A 15,597-nucleotide genomic window follows, 5' to 3' on the forward strand; every position below is an offset into this window, starting at 1 on the left:
TGTAGTTTTGATTTACATTTATCTAATTATAAGTGCTGTTGAACTTTTATTCATGTTTGTTGTCTGCTTGTATATCTTCTTTTGAGAAGTGTCTGTTCATGTCCTTTGCCCAATTTTTAATGAGGTTTTTTTTTTCTTGTAAATTGCTTGAGTTCCTTGTAGATGCTGGATATTAAACCTTTGTCAGATGCATAGATTGCAAATATTTTCTCCCATTCTGTTCTGTTCACTCTGATGATAGTTTCTTTTGCTGTGCAGAAGCTTTTAGTTTAATTAGATCCCATTTGTCAATTTGAGCTTTTGTTGCAATTGCTGTTGGTGTCTTTGTAATGAAATCTTTGCCCATGCCTATGTCCTGAATGGTATTGCCGAGATTTTCTTCTAGGATTTTTATAGTTTTGGGTTTTACATTTAAGTTTTTAATCCATCTTGAGTTGATTTTTGTACATGTGTAAGGAAAGGGTCCAGTTTCAATTTTCTGTATATTGCTAGCCAGTTATCACAGCACCATTTATTAAATAGGGAATTCTTTCCCCATTGCTTGTTTTTGTAAAGTTAGTCAAAGATCAGATGGTTGTAGGTATGTGGTCTTATTACTGGGTTCTCTATTCTGGTCCATTGGTCTATGTGCCTGTTCTTGTACCAGTACCATGCTGTTTTGGTTACTGTAGCCTTGTAGTGTAGTTTGAAGTCAAGTAACATAATGCCTCCAGCTTTGTTATTTGTCTTAGGATTGTCTTGGCTATTCTGGCTCTCTTTTGGTTCCAAATGAATTTTAAAATAGTTTTTTCTAATTCTGTGAGGAATGTCAATGGTAGTTTACTGGGAATAGTGTTGAATCTGTAAGTTGTTTTGAGGAGTTGGCCATTTTCATGATATTGATTCTTCATATCCATGAGCATGAAATATTTTTCCATTTCTTTGTGTCATCTCTGATTTCTTTAAGCAGTTGTTTGTAGTTCTCCTTGAAGACGTCCTTCACATCCATTATTAGCTGTATTCCTAGGTATTTTATTCTTTTTGTGGCAATTGTGAGTGGGAGTTCATTCATGATTTGGCTCTCTGCTTAACTGTTGTTGGTGTATAGGAATGCTAGCAATTTTTGCACATTGATTTCATATCCTGAGACTTTGCTGAAGTTGCTTATCAGCTTAAGAAGCTAATGGACTGAGAAAATGGGGTTTTCTAGATATAGAATCATGTCATCTGCAAACAAAGATAGTTGGACTTCCTCGCTTCCTATTTGAAAACAATTTATTTCTTTCTCTTGCCTGATTGCCCTGGCCAGAACTTCCAATACTGTGTTGAATAGGAGTGGTGAGAGAGGGCATCCTTGTCTTGTGCTGCTTTTTAGTAGGAATGCTTCTAGCTTTTGCCTATTTAGTATGATATTGGCAGTGGGTTTGTCATATATGGCTCTTATTATTTTGAGGTATGTACCTTCAATACCTAGTTTATTTAGAGTTTTTAATATGAAGGAATGTTGAATTTTATTGAAGGCCTTTTCTGCATCTGTTGAGATAATCATGTGGTTTTGTCTTTAGATCTGCTTATATGATTAATCACATGTTTTGATTTGCATATGTTGAACCAAAGTTGCATCCCAGGAATGAAACCTACTTGATGGTGGTGGTTAAGCTTTTTGATGTGCTGCTGGATTCAGTTTGCCAGTATTTTATCGAGGATTATTTTTCATCAGTGTTCATCAACAATATTGGCCTGAAGTTTTATTTTTTTGTTGTATCTTTTTCAGGTTTTGGTATCAGGATGATGCTGGCCTCATAGAATGAGTTAGGGAGGAGTCCCTCCTTTTCAATTTCTCTGGAATAGTTTCAATAGAAATGATACCAGCTCTTCTTTGTACCTCTGGTAGAATTCAGCTGTAAATATCCCTGGTCCTGGGCTTTTGTTTGGTTGGTAGACTATTTACTGTTGTCTCAATTTCAGAACTTGTTATTGGTCTATTTAGGGATTCAATTTCTTCCTGGTTCAGTCTTTGCAGGGTGTGTATCTCCAGGAATTTATCAATTTCTTCTAGATTTTCTAGTTTATGTGCATAGAGGTGTTTATAATATTCTCTGATCATTGTTTGTATTTCTGTGGGGTCAATGGTGATATCTCCCTTATCATTTCAGATTGTGTTTATTTGATTCTTCTCTCGTTTCTTCTGCATTAGTCTAGCTAATGGTTGATTTAAAAAGAAATTAAAGAAAAACAGCTCCTAGATTTGTTTATTTTTAAAGGGTCGTTCATGTTTCTGCCTCCTTCAGTTCATCTTTGTTCTTGTCTTCTGCTAACTTTGGGGTTTGTTGGCTCTTGGTTCTCTGGTTATTTTAGTTGTGATGTTAGGTTGTTAACTTGAAATCTTTCTAGCTTTTTAATGTGGGCATTTAATGCTATAAATTTCCCTCTTAACACTGCTTTAGCTACATCCCAGAGATTTTGATATGTTGTCTCTTTGCTCTCCTTAATTTCAAAGAACCGCTTGATTTCTGCCTTAATTTTATTATTTACCCAAGAGATTCAGGAGCATGCTGTTCAGTTTCCATGTAGTTGTGTGGTTTTGAGTGAATTTCTTAATCTTGAGTTGTAATTTGATTGTGCTGTGGTCTGAGAGACTGTTTGTTATTATTTCATGTCTAATATTGTCATTGGGGTGTTAAAGTCTCCCACTGTTATTGTGTGAGAGTCTAAATCTCTTTGAAGGTCTCTAAGAACTTGCTTTATGAATCTGGGTGCCCACATGTTGTGTGCATATGTATTTAGGATAGTGAGCTCTTCTTGTTGAATTGAACCCTTTACCATTATGTAATGTCCTTCTTTATCTTTTTTGGTATTTGTTGGTTTAAAGTCTGTTTTGTCAGAAACTAGGAGTGCAACCCCTGCTTTATTCTATTTTCCATTTGCTTGGTAAATTTTCCTGCATCCTTTTATTTTGAGCCTATATGTGTCTTTGCATGTGAGATGGGTCTCCTGAAGACAGCATACCAATGGGTCTTGGTTCTTTATCCAGCTTGCCACTTTGTGTCTTTTAATTGGGGCATTTAGCCCATTTACATTTAAGGTTAGTACTGTTATGTGTGGGTCTGATTCTGTCATCACGATGCTAGCTGGTTATTTTTCAGACTTGCTTCATAGTGTCACTGGTCTGTATATTTCAATGTGTTTTTGTAGGGGCTGGTAATGGTTTTTCCTTTCCATATTCAGTGTTTCCTTCAGGAACTCTGGCAAGGCAGACCTGGTGATAACTAATTCCCTCAGCATTCGCTGAGGGAAATAAGATCCATTTCCTGTCTGAAATGGATCTTGTTTCGCCTTTGCTTATGAAGCTTACTTTGGCTGGATATGAAATTCTGGGTTGGAAATTCTTTTCTTTAGGAGTGTTGAATATTGGCCCCCAATCTCTTCTAGCTTATAGTGTTTCTCCTGAGAGGTCCACTGTTAGTCTGATGGGCTTCCCTTTATAGATGTCCTGGCCTTTCTCTGTGGCTGCCCTTAACATTTTTTCTTTCATTTTGACCCTGGAAATTTTGATGATTATGTGTCTTGGGGATGATCTTTTCATTGATTATCTTGCTGGGGTCCTCTGCATTTCCTGAATTTGAGTGTTGGCCTGTCTTACTAGGTTGGGGAAATTCTCCTGGATAATATTCTGAAGTATGTTTTCCAGCTTGGTTCTATTCTCCCAATCTCTTTCAGGTACCCCCATTAGCTGTAGATTCAGTCTCTTTACATAATTCTATATTTCTCAGAGGTTTTGTTCATTCCTTTTCTTTCTTTTGTCTCTATTCTTGTCTGCCTGTCTTATTTCAGAAAGATACTCTTCAAGGTCTGAGATTCTTTTCTCTGCTTGGTCTATTTTGCTATTAATACTTGTGATTGCATTGTGAATTCCTTGTAGTGTGTTTTTCAGCTCTAGCTGGTTGGTTCTGTTCCTGTCTAAACTGGCTATTTTGGCTGTCAGCTCCTGTTTTGTTTTATCATGATTATTTACTTCTTTGTCAATGGTTACCACATGTTCCTTTAGTTTAGCAAAGTTTTTTTATTACCCACCATCTGAAGCCTACTTCTGTCATTTCAGCTGTCCTAGCCTCAGCCCAGTTCTGAGCTCTTGCTGGGAAAGTTTGCAGTCATTTGAAGGAGAAGGGGCACTCTAGCTTTTTGAGTTTTCAGGGGTTTTGCATTGATTCTTTCTCATTTTTGTGGGCTTAACTACCTTCAGTCTTTGAGGCTGCTGACTTTCGGATGGGGTTTTTATGGGTTTGTTATTGTTTTTGTTGTTGTTTTATGTTTGTTCTTCTTTTAATAATTTGTCCACTCCGTTGTAGGGCTGCTGCGGTTTTTTTGGGGTCCACTCCAGACCGTAGTTGTCTTGGTTTTTCCCATACCTGGAGGTATAAGCAGTGAAAGTTGGGAAACAGCAAAGATGGCAGCCTGCCTCTTCCTCTGGAAGCTCCATCCCAGGGGAGTACTGACCTGTTGGCAGCCCGAATGTGCCTGTAGGTGGTGGCTGGAGACCCTGGTTGGGAGGTCTCACCCTGTCAGGAAGAAGGGGATCAAGGGCACACTTAAAGAAGCAGTCTGGCTACCTTGTGGTAGGGCAGCTGTGCTGTATCCCTTCAGCCCCAATTGGTTTGGGCTTTCCAAGCCCCACAGGCTGGACCAGCTGAGAAGCCTGAATGACCAAAGTGGCAGCCTGTCCTGTCCCTCAGGCACTTCACCCAGGGAGAACATGAACAGGGGTCAACAGAGACGCCAGCTGGGAGGACCCACCCTGCAAGGAAGAGTGGATTGTGTCCCACTTAAAGAAGCAGTCTGGCCATGCCTCAACAAAATAGCTATGTCATGGTGAGGAACTGCCTCTGCCCCTGTCAGCTTGGACTCTCCAAAGTCCACAGGCTAGAATGCCAGCCCAGAGGGAGCCCCTCCCCTCCTCTGAGCACTCCATCCCAGGGAGAGATCAGAGCTCTGTCCCTAATATGTGCCAACAGATGTGGCTGGAGGGTCCAGCTGGGAGGTCCCGCCTAGTGCGGAGGAATGGATGGCAGCTCTGCTTAAAGGAGCAGTCTGGCCAGCACAGTGGCTCATGCCTGTAATCCCAGCATTTGGGAGGCCAAGGTGGGCGGATCACTTGAGGTCAGGAGTTCCAAGACGAGTGTGGCCAACATGATGAAACCCTGTCTGTACTAAAAATACAAAAATTAGCCAGGTGTGGTAGGGCACCCCTGTAATCCCAGCTACTCTGGAGTCTGAAACAGGAGAATTGAACCTGGGAGGCGGAAGTTGCAGTAAGCAGGGATCGCACCACTGCACTCCAGCCTGGGCAGCAGAGCGAGACTCTGTCTCAAAAGAAAGAAAGAAAAAAAAATCTGTCTGACCACAATCTGGCAAAGCCCCTATGTTGTGCTGTTGGGGGGACCCTTCCTTCACTGGACCATTTGGACTCTCCAAAGCCCACAGGCTGGAATGGCTGAGTTGACCAAACTGCAGAGATGGTGACCTCCACTCCCACTGGGGCTCCATCCAGTCTCAGGCAGGCTCTACCCTGTTGCTGGTGGCTGACTGGAATTCCAAGCCAGTGGGCCTTATCTTGTGACATACCATAGAAGTGGGGCCCACAAAATGGCACTGCTTAGCTCCCTGGATTCTGCCCTTTTCCTAGGGGTATGTGTGGACCTCCCACCTTGTGTAAGTAGCAGGCACATTTGTTGGGGGATCCTGGGGCTGGAGTATGCAAAGCTCCTGGGTCTCTGTGCATGCCTGAGCAGCTGCTCTGCTAAGACTCCACATAGGTCTGTGTGTTGGATCCAAGGCCCTGGTGGCATGGACTCATAAGGGGATCTCCTGATCTGAGAGTTGCAAAGATCCATGGAAGAAGCGTGGTTTTCCGGGATTACACAGTCACTCACTGCTTCCCTTGGCTGGGAGGCAGGGGGGTTCCCTTGGCTTTGTGTTGCTCCTGGGTGGACTGTCACCCTGCCCTGCTTTTCTTTATTCTCCATGTGTTGTTTCCCTAATCAATCCCAGTGGGAGAACCTGGATATTTTAGTTGAAGGTACCGTATTCATTTGCCCCTTTCGTTCCTCTCCATAAGTGCCAGGGACTGCAGCTGATTCTATTCGGCTGTCTTGATCCCTCCATTTGCCTATTTCTTCAGGATTGACTTTTAAACTAGTTTTCAGGGCCTTCCATGACCAGGGGCCTGCTTCCATTTTCAGTTTCATCAACCCTGCATCATTCCCAACAATACTCCAGTTAAACATTTGACTTTGTCCTTCTTTGAGCAGACCCCTTCCTTTTTCACCTCCATATCTTTGCTTTTGGAGTTCACTCTTGGACAATGCCTGCCTTTCAAGGTTCTATTTGTGCTCCAAGATCAATTCCAGTGCAGCTTCCTCAATGACCTCCTCTAAGTTCCTCTAGAACGTTGTACAGCACAATTGCACCTAGCCCATTCTGTTTTGTTTTCTTCTTATTCTCTGGGAGAGGCAGGGAATACTGTGAGTCATAAACATGGTAATGGTAATTGGGACCTAGTGATGGTGGAAATGGGTAAAATCACCTTGAGATGGACTGGAGTAAGAAGAGAGCCTAGGGAAGAACTCTGGGGGAGACCAACATTTCATATCTGGAAAGAGATGAGATCCAGGAGAGCTAGGAGGAAAATCTGAAGAAAGTAGAGTTGCAGACAGCAAAGGAGGAGTGGGCAGTATGTCAAATACTGTTGAGAAGTCAAATAAGATGAGAACTCAAAAGTGATTGGGAAGTTGCCAGTGAACTGAGACAAGTGGTAAGGGTACAATCCAGAGTGAAATAATGTGTTCACTAGAATTCAGGTAAATCCCAAAATCTTGGTGGCTTAACATAATAAAAGCATTACTTTTCCCTCGTAATACAGACCAATGTTAGTTCTCCTGTAAGTTTAAATTGAAGGCCAAGCTTCCTTCTGTTTTTTTTTAAACAGCTTTATTGAGATATAATCCATATACTATACAATTCATTTAAAGTATACATTTCCATGGTTTTTAGTATATTCACAGAGTTGTGATCCATCACTGCAATAAATTTTAGAGCATTTTATTACCCCCAAAAGAAACCCTGCACCCCCTTTTCTCACCCTCCAAATCTCCTTACTCCCTACAACTACTAATCTACTTTATTTCTCTATAAATTTGCTTATTCTGGACATTTCATATGAATGCAATCACATAATATGTGGTCCTTTGTGACTGACTTATTTCACTGTTTTCAATATTTAGCCTTGTTGTAACACGTATCAGTACTTCATTCCTTTTTATGTCTAAATAATATTCCATTGTATGGATATATTACATTTTTATTTATCCATTTATCAGTTGATGGATGTTAGATTGTTTCTACCTTTTCTGGCCATTATGAATAATGCTGTTATGAACATTCATATACAAGTTTTTTGTGTGGACATATACTTTCATTTCTCTTGGGTAGATATCTAGGAGTGGAATTACTGGGTCATATGATAACTGTATGTTTAAATGTTTAAGGAGCTGCTAGGCTTTTGTCCAAAGCAGTTACAACATTTTTCATTCCCATCAGCAGTGCGTAAAGGTTCCAATTTCTCTAAATCTTTGCCAGAACTTGTTTTTATCTGACTTTTTGATTGTAGCCATCCTAGTGGGTATGAAGTGGTATCTCACAGTAGTTTTGGTTTGCATTTTTTTGGTGAATAATGACGTTGGGCATATTTTCATGTGCATTTTGGCCATTTGTAAATTGCCTTTGGAAAACTATTGAAGTTCTTTGCCCATTTTTAATTGGCTTGCCTTTTATGATTGAGTCATAATAGTTTTTTGTATATTCTAGATATGAGTCCCTTATCAGATATATGATTTGCAAATATTTTCTCCTGTTCTATTGATTGTGCTTTCACTTTCTTTATGGTATTCTCTGAAGCACAAAAGCACAGTATATTAATTTTTCTTTTGTTGCTTCTGTTTTTGGTGTCATATCTGTGAAATGATTGTCTAATCCAAGGTCATGAAGATTTACTTCTATGTATTCTTCTAGAGTTTTATGATTTTAGCTCTTATATTTAGGCTACTGACCCATTTGAAGGAAATTTTAAAATGTGACATGAGGTAGGGGCTTCATTTCATTATTTTGCTTGTGGTTATCCAGTTCACTTTCCCTCTCCTTCTCATGTTCCAAAATATAACTTGCCACATCTCAGACTGCATCCCCCTTTTAAAAAGATGTAGCATGATATAGTGTAAAACACATGAAATAGACAGGCATTCAAATTCAGGTCAAATAATTTCTAACCATCTAGTTATATCATCTAGGGTCCTAGCAGGAAAAAAGTGACACACTCAAAGGTTGTGACTGAAGAGAGTTTAAAGAAGGGGCTAATTACAGATGTGTGTAAAGATGGCAAAGAAAACCAACAAATGATGCCAAAGCCTTAACATTAGGGAGGTGTTACTACCCCTAGACCTAAAGACCAAGAGTAAGGAACAGCATTCTTGAAGCCTGCTAAGAGCTGGAACTTCAGAAGCAGCAGGGGGTATAAATAGCTCAACATCTCCTTCATCCCAGCCCTCAGGCTTCCTATTGGCTGAAAACAACCAGGAACCAGAGGGACAGAAATCCTGGGTAAGCCTTCTATATAGGTCAGCCTCTCAGAGCACAGGAGAGGGCAGAGAAAGGAATGGATCCAAGCAGGCAAAGAGAGAAAACCACTACAGTGACCTTGGACAAGTAGCTTAATCTATTGTCCCTAGACCCTAAGTTCCATATGTGAAATGCCTGGCACCCAGCAGAAGATGCTGCTGCTACTGGCAGTGCTCTGGAGGTATAGAACATTTCCTAATTTACACCACTCCTTATCTTCTTTCTCAGTGCTCTAGACAACCATTCAGAAGTAAACTGGTGAAGCTTTTACACTTTTCCGCTGTCTGAAATTGTATCAAACAACTATGTGTACAGCTTATTAAGGAAGTAACTCCTGTAAAAATAGAGTTGGGGATCATAAAATAAATTTTTAAAAACAAGAATCATATGAGAGATAATGAAGTAGTTGTTGTTTTAAGTTACTAAAAAAGGGGGGGAAACCCATAGATCATATCCTTCCTCTGCTTAAAGCCCTCCAATATCTTCTAATCTCACTCAGAATAAAAGCCCTATGAGATCCTACATGATCTGCCCCCACTCCCCATGTCACTGATCTCCTATTTCTTAACTCATTCACTTTGCCCAGACACAATGGCGTGCTTATGATACCTGGGAATCAGGGCAGCTCCCACCTCTGAGCCTTTGCACTATATGTTTCCTCTGCATGGCGTGCTTTTCCTCTGGATATCTTCACTCTTTCACCTGCTTCAAGTGCTAAATGTAGGTTACTTTCTCAATGAGGCCTATACAGGCTCCCCTGTTTAAAATTGCAAACTCATCTCCACCCTGACCCAGAACTTGTGTTTCCCTTACCCTACTCTACTTTTTTCCATAACACTTAACATCTTCTGACATACTATATACTTTACTTATTTACTATATATATTGTTTGTATATTGTGTTCCCTCCACTAGAGTATAAGCAGAGACTTTGTTACCGGTTTCATTCACTAATATATCCCAAGTGTGTAGAAAATGGCCTAACACATATTAGGTTCTCAATAAATAACAGATGAATGAATATGGATAAAGAATAAAATCAATTCTGATTCATAAAGAATTAGGAAAATCTAAAATGTTTTATCCATTGGTGTTCTCCCACAGTCCTAAAGCCACAGATCCCTCAAAGCTTTGGATAAATGCAACTAGTTATTGCTAACAAAAGGACCAGATCTCACTAAGATATTCTGAAATAAAGCCCTTCTGTATGGCAAGGGAAAATGAAGCTCTTGAACACTGTTGTCATGGTGATCCCAGGTCGTCTCATCTACGGGAGAGAAAGCTCAGCAAGATTGCCAGTGTAGCCTTTAGGCCATCTGGATAAACATCAGGCAGAAGGCAGGCATTCATCCAGGGGTCCAGGAGTGACTCTCAGGTTTTGTTCTTCTCGAGAGGAAGTGAAGAGAGAAGAAAGGGAAAGAATACAGTGGGCTGCCACTGTGGGAAGCCTTGCAGGATAGTCCATTATGGTAATCTGCACAGCCTGCTTGGTGGAATTGGCAGAAGTGATCTCTTACATTGCTTCACTTAGTGGCAAAAAAAAAAAAAAAAAAAAAAAAGATACTGATTCTTATAGGAAATATAAAGCTCAGAAGTCAAGTTGTATCCAAGGCTCAAAATTACCTGTCTTTGTCTTGCTAAAGGAGAGGATGTAAACAGCAATGGACAGGGAATAATAGGTGATTTTCAGATTTGTTGATATTGGTGGGCCCAATTAGAGAGCTGTATACATCAGATTATCTGATAAAATCTGTGAAATTGAAAAAGTTCCCTGAGAGAATGAATCAGAAATTAAAACGATGACTTGTATAATCTTCTCTGCATTGAAACAGGAAAACCAACTGAGATTCTGTTGCTAAGATATTGCTGGGTCATTTTTTAAAATAGCTAGCTGAAGATAGATAGGTCTGTAAAACACTGATTAATTGGGCCATAACAGTAATTAGCCTTTTAGTTCAGGTGGCCTGTCTTTCCAGCATAGCCCTGGAAACAGATTATTTTTGTGCTAATGAGATATGTGTTTCTCAAGCAATGACAAAACATCTCCCTTAATGGAATTTTGTTTTATCCCTCCTCTCTCTGTCCATCTGTCTGTCCGTGTGTGTACCTCCCTGGCTCTCCTTCGCTCTGTGGGACGACAGAACCATCTGCTGCAGAATCCCAGGGGAAAGGCAGCATCTCCGAGGATGAGCTGATCATCGCCATCAAAGAAGCAAAGGGATTATCATATGAAACCGCCGAGAGCCCACGGCCGGTGGGCCAGCTGGCCGACAGGCCCGAGGTCAAGGCCAGGTCTGGACCGCCAACCATCCCCAGCCCCCTGGACCACGAGGCTAGCAGCGCAGAGTCGGGGGATTCAGAGATCGAGCTGGTGTCCGAGGACCCCATGGCCGCTGAGGACGCACTGCCCTCGGGATACGTGAGCTTTGGCCACGTGGGCGGCCCACCGCCCTCGCCCGCCTCGCCATCCATCCAGTACAGCATCCTGAGGGAGGAGCGCGAGGCCGAGCTGGACAGCGAGCTCATCATCGAGTCGTGCGATGCCTCCTCGGCCTCAGAGGAGAGCCCCAAGCGGGAGCAGGACTCACCCCCGATGAAGCCCGGCGCCCTGGACGCCATCCGGGAGGAGACAGGGGTCCGGGCCGAGGAGCGCGCGCCCAGCCGGCGGGGCCTGGCTGAGCCGGGTTCTTTCCTCGACTACCCCTCAGCTGAGCCCCAGCCTGTCCCCGAGCTGCCCCCTGGAGACGGAGTCCTGGAGCCTGAGACGCCCGTGTTGCCACGGAAGCCTGAGGAAGATGCAAGTTCCAACCAAAGTCCTGTGGCCACAAAGGGTCCTGGGCCTCTAGGTCCTGGCACCCTGCCCCCACTGCTGTTTCTCAATAGGCAAAAAGGTAAAGGATCCGACTGCAGCAGGGATGCTTGGTTAGTGTCCTCCCTCTGGGTGCTCTGAGCATTCAGCAGGGGTGGTTCTGGCTCAGCCCCGGAGTCATCCCCATGCTAATCAAACAGTTCACCAGAGAACAGTTCCAAGGGGGATAGGAGGAGATGAGAGAATTCAGATTTGCAGCTGGGACAGAAGTCAGTGGCAGAACCACGTGCTCAGGGTGACACAGGACTGGCTGAACCGAGCCTCCCTAATAATGAGCGGTTTTGTGTTCACTCCATGATCTCCTGAATGGAGTGCATGCGCCTGTCTTTCCATTCCAGGACTGGGTTTCCTTCCCCAGGAAAGCGATGCTTTTCTTGTTGTTGTCCAGGCTCCGCTCCAGTCCCCCTGCTCAGTCTCTGTAGGTGCTGGAACCCACCACTAGCATGTTCTATTTTGCCAGTCAGGCCTGTTTCTTAAGTGTGCAAAGTGGAGCTCAGCTCCATCCTTTCTCTTACCCAAGGGCAAGGGATTTGGACCTTGATGAGGTTTTTGTGTCCCAGTGAGTCAGGCAAGACAGAGACCACAGTTGGGTCCAGAGTTTTCTCTTGTCCCTAAGCAAGACCAAAGGTGATTCATTCATTTTTAAAGTCTCTTTTACTTAGAATGAATTTAATGTGGTCATTATGTTCTCCCTATGAAAAATTTTGAGGTGAGTCTTCAAATGCAAGAAAAAATGGAAGTCATTATTTGTTTTCCAGACACTATATGTGTACAAGAGATTCTTCCCCAAAAATCGTTCACCACACCTGATTGCAGTTGTCTTATGGAATTCAAGAAAGGAAATAGAGTCACATGACTAAGTGAGGTCCTGCTCATTCTATTTTTGTTAATGGGTGAAGTTAGAGAACTTCTACCCAGTTCCTGGGGAGAGAACACTCAGGTAGGACTTTAAAACAAACCCTAACAACTGTATTCAAGGTCCCCTCCCACCCATCTCTTCTACTTTTCAGCTGAGCTGGGGCTCAGCTGAGGGGTAGTGCTTCCTTTAGAAGTGCTGTATGTGCCTTTGCCTTTTGGAGATAAGTGATTTCAAGGGTATACCCTCTTTCCTGTGCCTCTGCCAACTTCAATGATGTTAGCAGCAGTTAAAGTGCTTCATATAAAAATAGAGGACAAAATCTTTCTCGTTATTTTAAATTGGAAGCTAGCTGCTAAATTCTTTAAAATTAACACATTGGAATAGAATGGAGGAACCTAGAGGACTGAAATAAAAAGATACATGGTTGCTGTGGCTCAGACACGTGGCATGGTGTGGGGGCTGATATAATTGACTCTTGATTTCCCAAATAACTCTTCTTAAAGAGCTGAAAGCATATTTCGTGTGTGTGATAGGTAGGGAAGATATTTGAAGACAGATGTAACAGTGTGAATGTGTTTGTTGGGTCAATATTAAAACCATTTTGGATTTTTTTTGCTACTCTCCTGATGTGGTAGGAAAAGACCCTGCAGCTTGCAGGGAACCACAGGAAACAGTATTAACATGAACAACCTTCAGCCCCTTGGGGCCCCAAAACAGTCAAGCTTGAGTCATGCTGAGCATGTGTTCATGTCACTGTACTGTAACAGGCATGTGTCTCCATTTTATCCCCTAACTAATGTTCCTGAGATAGTCCCCATGTACACAGTGCTGTTCAAATATGTTTATTCTCAAAAGTAAATAAATCTGAGAGCTAAAGAGAAAAGGGAACTTTGCATGCCTATTGAGAGACAAGGACAACAGCTGGCACGGACTGACCAGACGCCTGATGAAGAGCTGAGGAGATGGAAAACTGCAGCTGTGAATGCAAAGGCTTCAGAGTATCTTTTGTGGCCAATTTGGTGTCATTTGAATCTCTGTACAAGTTGCCCCATATGGCTTGGACCCTGTGCTGCCAAGTTTAGAAGGTAGAGGGGAGGGAGTGGCAGTCTTTTCAAAAGATGAAGGCGTGCTAGGGTGAATAATCTCCACTCTCTTCTGCACTGTGGGGTCCTTTGAAGTCTAGTCTCCCACTGAAACTCACTGCTCCACTGCACTATCTATGAAGAGTCTAAAAGGCCATTCTGAGGCAGCCAAGAACTGGAGGTCCTGGGCAGGTGATTCAACAATGCCAGCAGGCAATTTGAGCTCTGAGGTTCTTTTTGGTCTCACTTGCTCTGTCTCAGCAGGTGAGAAAGGATCAGTGCTGCCCAGCCTCCCCCAGGCTGGATTTTTTTTTTCTTTTTTTTTGACAGAGTTTTGCTTTTATTGCCCAGGCTGGAGTGCAATGGCGTGACTGTGGCTCACTGAACCTGACCTTAGGTGATCCACCTGTCTTGGCCTCCCAAAGTGCTGGGATTACAGGTGTGAGCCACTGCGCCCAGCCCCAGGCTATTCTTAATCACTGTTGGTGGACAGCAGGTTTGTGCTCATGCCAAGCTTGATTCCCGGCAGCAGTGAGGTCAGATCAGCTTCTGTGGTTTCCTGCTCTTATCCACTGAAGCTTCTGGCGGTATGCAAGCATCTAAGTTTATGCATTCACAAGTATCTAGGGGATGAGCCATCCTGCTGATGCTGGACAGAGTTTCAGAAGAGCCTAGAAATATTTAGAATAATATTTAGGATAAGGTTTGACAAATATTTGATAGCATCATTGCATGTACCAAGGAGGAGCACCAGGGTAACTGGTGCACGGGCTCTAACAAGGCCTGCTTTTGGAGCTTTCTCACCTTTCAGAGACGTCTGCAGTTACTGCACTGGAGACAAAATGCAGTTCTTTCTTCATGCTTCAGTTTTCGTCCTTGTACACCCCTGAGCTCTTGCTGCCCTGTATCGCTGCTCCCCTACACCTTCTAGGATGACCTGTTATAAACATTAGATTCTAAAGCAGGTAGATATGTTTTACTTTCTACAAGGTTGGCCGTAACTGTTAGGAATGTCCAAGTAAAAACCCAATTTAAAAATTCTCATAAAAGTGCTAATACCCAGTGTGATTAATCAGGATAGGTATGTGATATTTACCAAACCTAGTTGATTGTAGCATATTTTTTATTAGAGTGTGCCATTGGGTTCATATTCCAGGGGAACACCCTTTGGGAAATCATGGTATCTTTGCCCTTGAGCTTGTTTCCTGCATTCTGATTACTTATCATGCAACTCAAAAGTGTGTGGCTTGGACCAGCCAAGTTGATATCATGTGGGAGGTTGTTAGAACTGGGGAATCTCAGGCTCCTTCCAAGACCTACTGAATCAAGATCCCCTGGGCATAAGTGCGTATGTGATTCTTATATCCTTTAAAACTTGGGAAGCAGGGTTTTTATGTTTTGTTTTGTTTTTGTTTTTGTTTTTGAGATGGAGTCCCGCTCTGTTGCCCAGGCTGGAGTATAGTGGCATATCTCGGCTCACTGCAAGCTCCGCCTCCCTGGTTCATGCCATTCTCCTGCCTCAGGCTCCAGAGTAGCTGGGACTACAGGTGCCTGCCACTACGCCCGGCTAATTTTTTGTATTTTTTTTTTTAGTAGAGACGTGGTTTCACCATGTTAGCCAGGATGGTCTCGATCTCCTGACCTCGTGATCCACCCACCTCGGCCTCTCAAAGTGCTGGGATTACAGGCGTGAGCCACCGCACCCAGCCAGGGAAGCAGGGTTTTAGATGATGGCAGTCTGCTTTCATATTCCTACCTGAAACCAACTCTCTTCTTGCCAAACAAATGGCCTCTTTTCAGTCTCATCTTTCTTGTTCTCTCTTGTAATCTAATATCATACTGATGATCAGTCCTTAAAACGTTAATAATAAAGTAATGTATATTTGTTGTAATAAATTCAAACTGTACGAAATGGCACAAAATTCAAAGTTAAAGAGTCTGGGCATGGTGGCCCACACCTGTAGCCCCAGCACTTTGGGAGGCCAAGGCAGGTGAATCCCTTGAGCCCAGGAGTTCAAGACCAGACTGGGCAACATGATGAAACTCCATCTCTACAAAAAATACAAAAATTAGTTGGGTGTGGTGGTGCAGGCTGGTAGTCCTGGCTCCTCAGGTGGCTGATATGGGAGGATCACTTGA

At 42.8% G+C, this 15,597-nt stretch overlaps 1 protein-coding gene across 2 annotated transcripts in view; it reads left to right on the plus strand.

Moving 5' to 3' along the window:
* RTN1 (reticulon 1) overlaps positions 1-15,597 on the plus strand; it is a 278,823-nt gene that overhangs the window by 132,511 nt on the left and 130,715 nt on the right. The window contains exon 3 of one of the 2 annotated variants that reach the window (XM_030931054.1): positions 10,790-11,539. The exons of the other annotated variant lie outside the window; for it this stretch is intronic. Within the exon in view, the coding sequence (XP_030786914.1) occupies positions 10,790-11,539 (750 nt within the window). The remainder of the gene's footprint in view (positions 1-10,789; positions 11,540-15,597) is intronic. 2 annotated transcript variants of the gene reach the window in all.

This window comes from Rhinopithecus roxellana, chromosome 5, assembly GCF_007565055.1.
Source record: "Rhinopithecus roxellana isolate Shanxi Qingling chromosome 5, ASM756505v1, whole genome shotgun sequence".
In the NCBI taxonomy this organism is placed as follows: Eukaryota; Metazoa; Chordata; class Mammalia; order Primates; family Cercopithecidae; genus Rhinopithecus; species Rhinopithecus roxellana.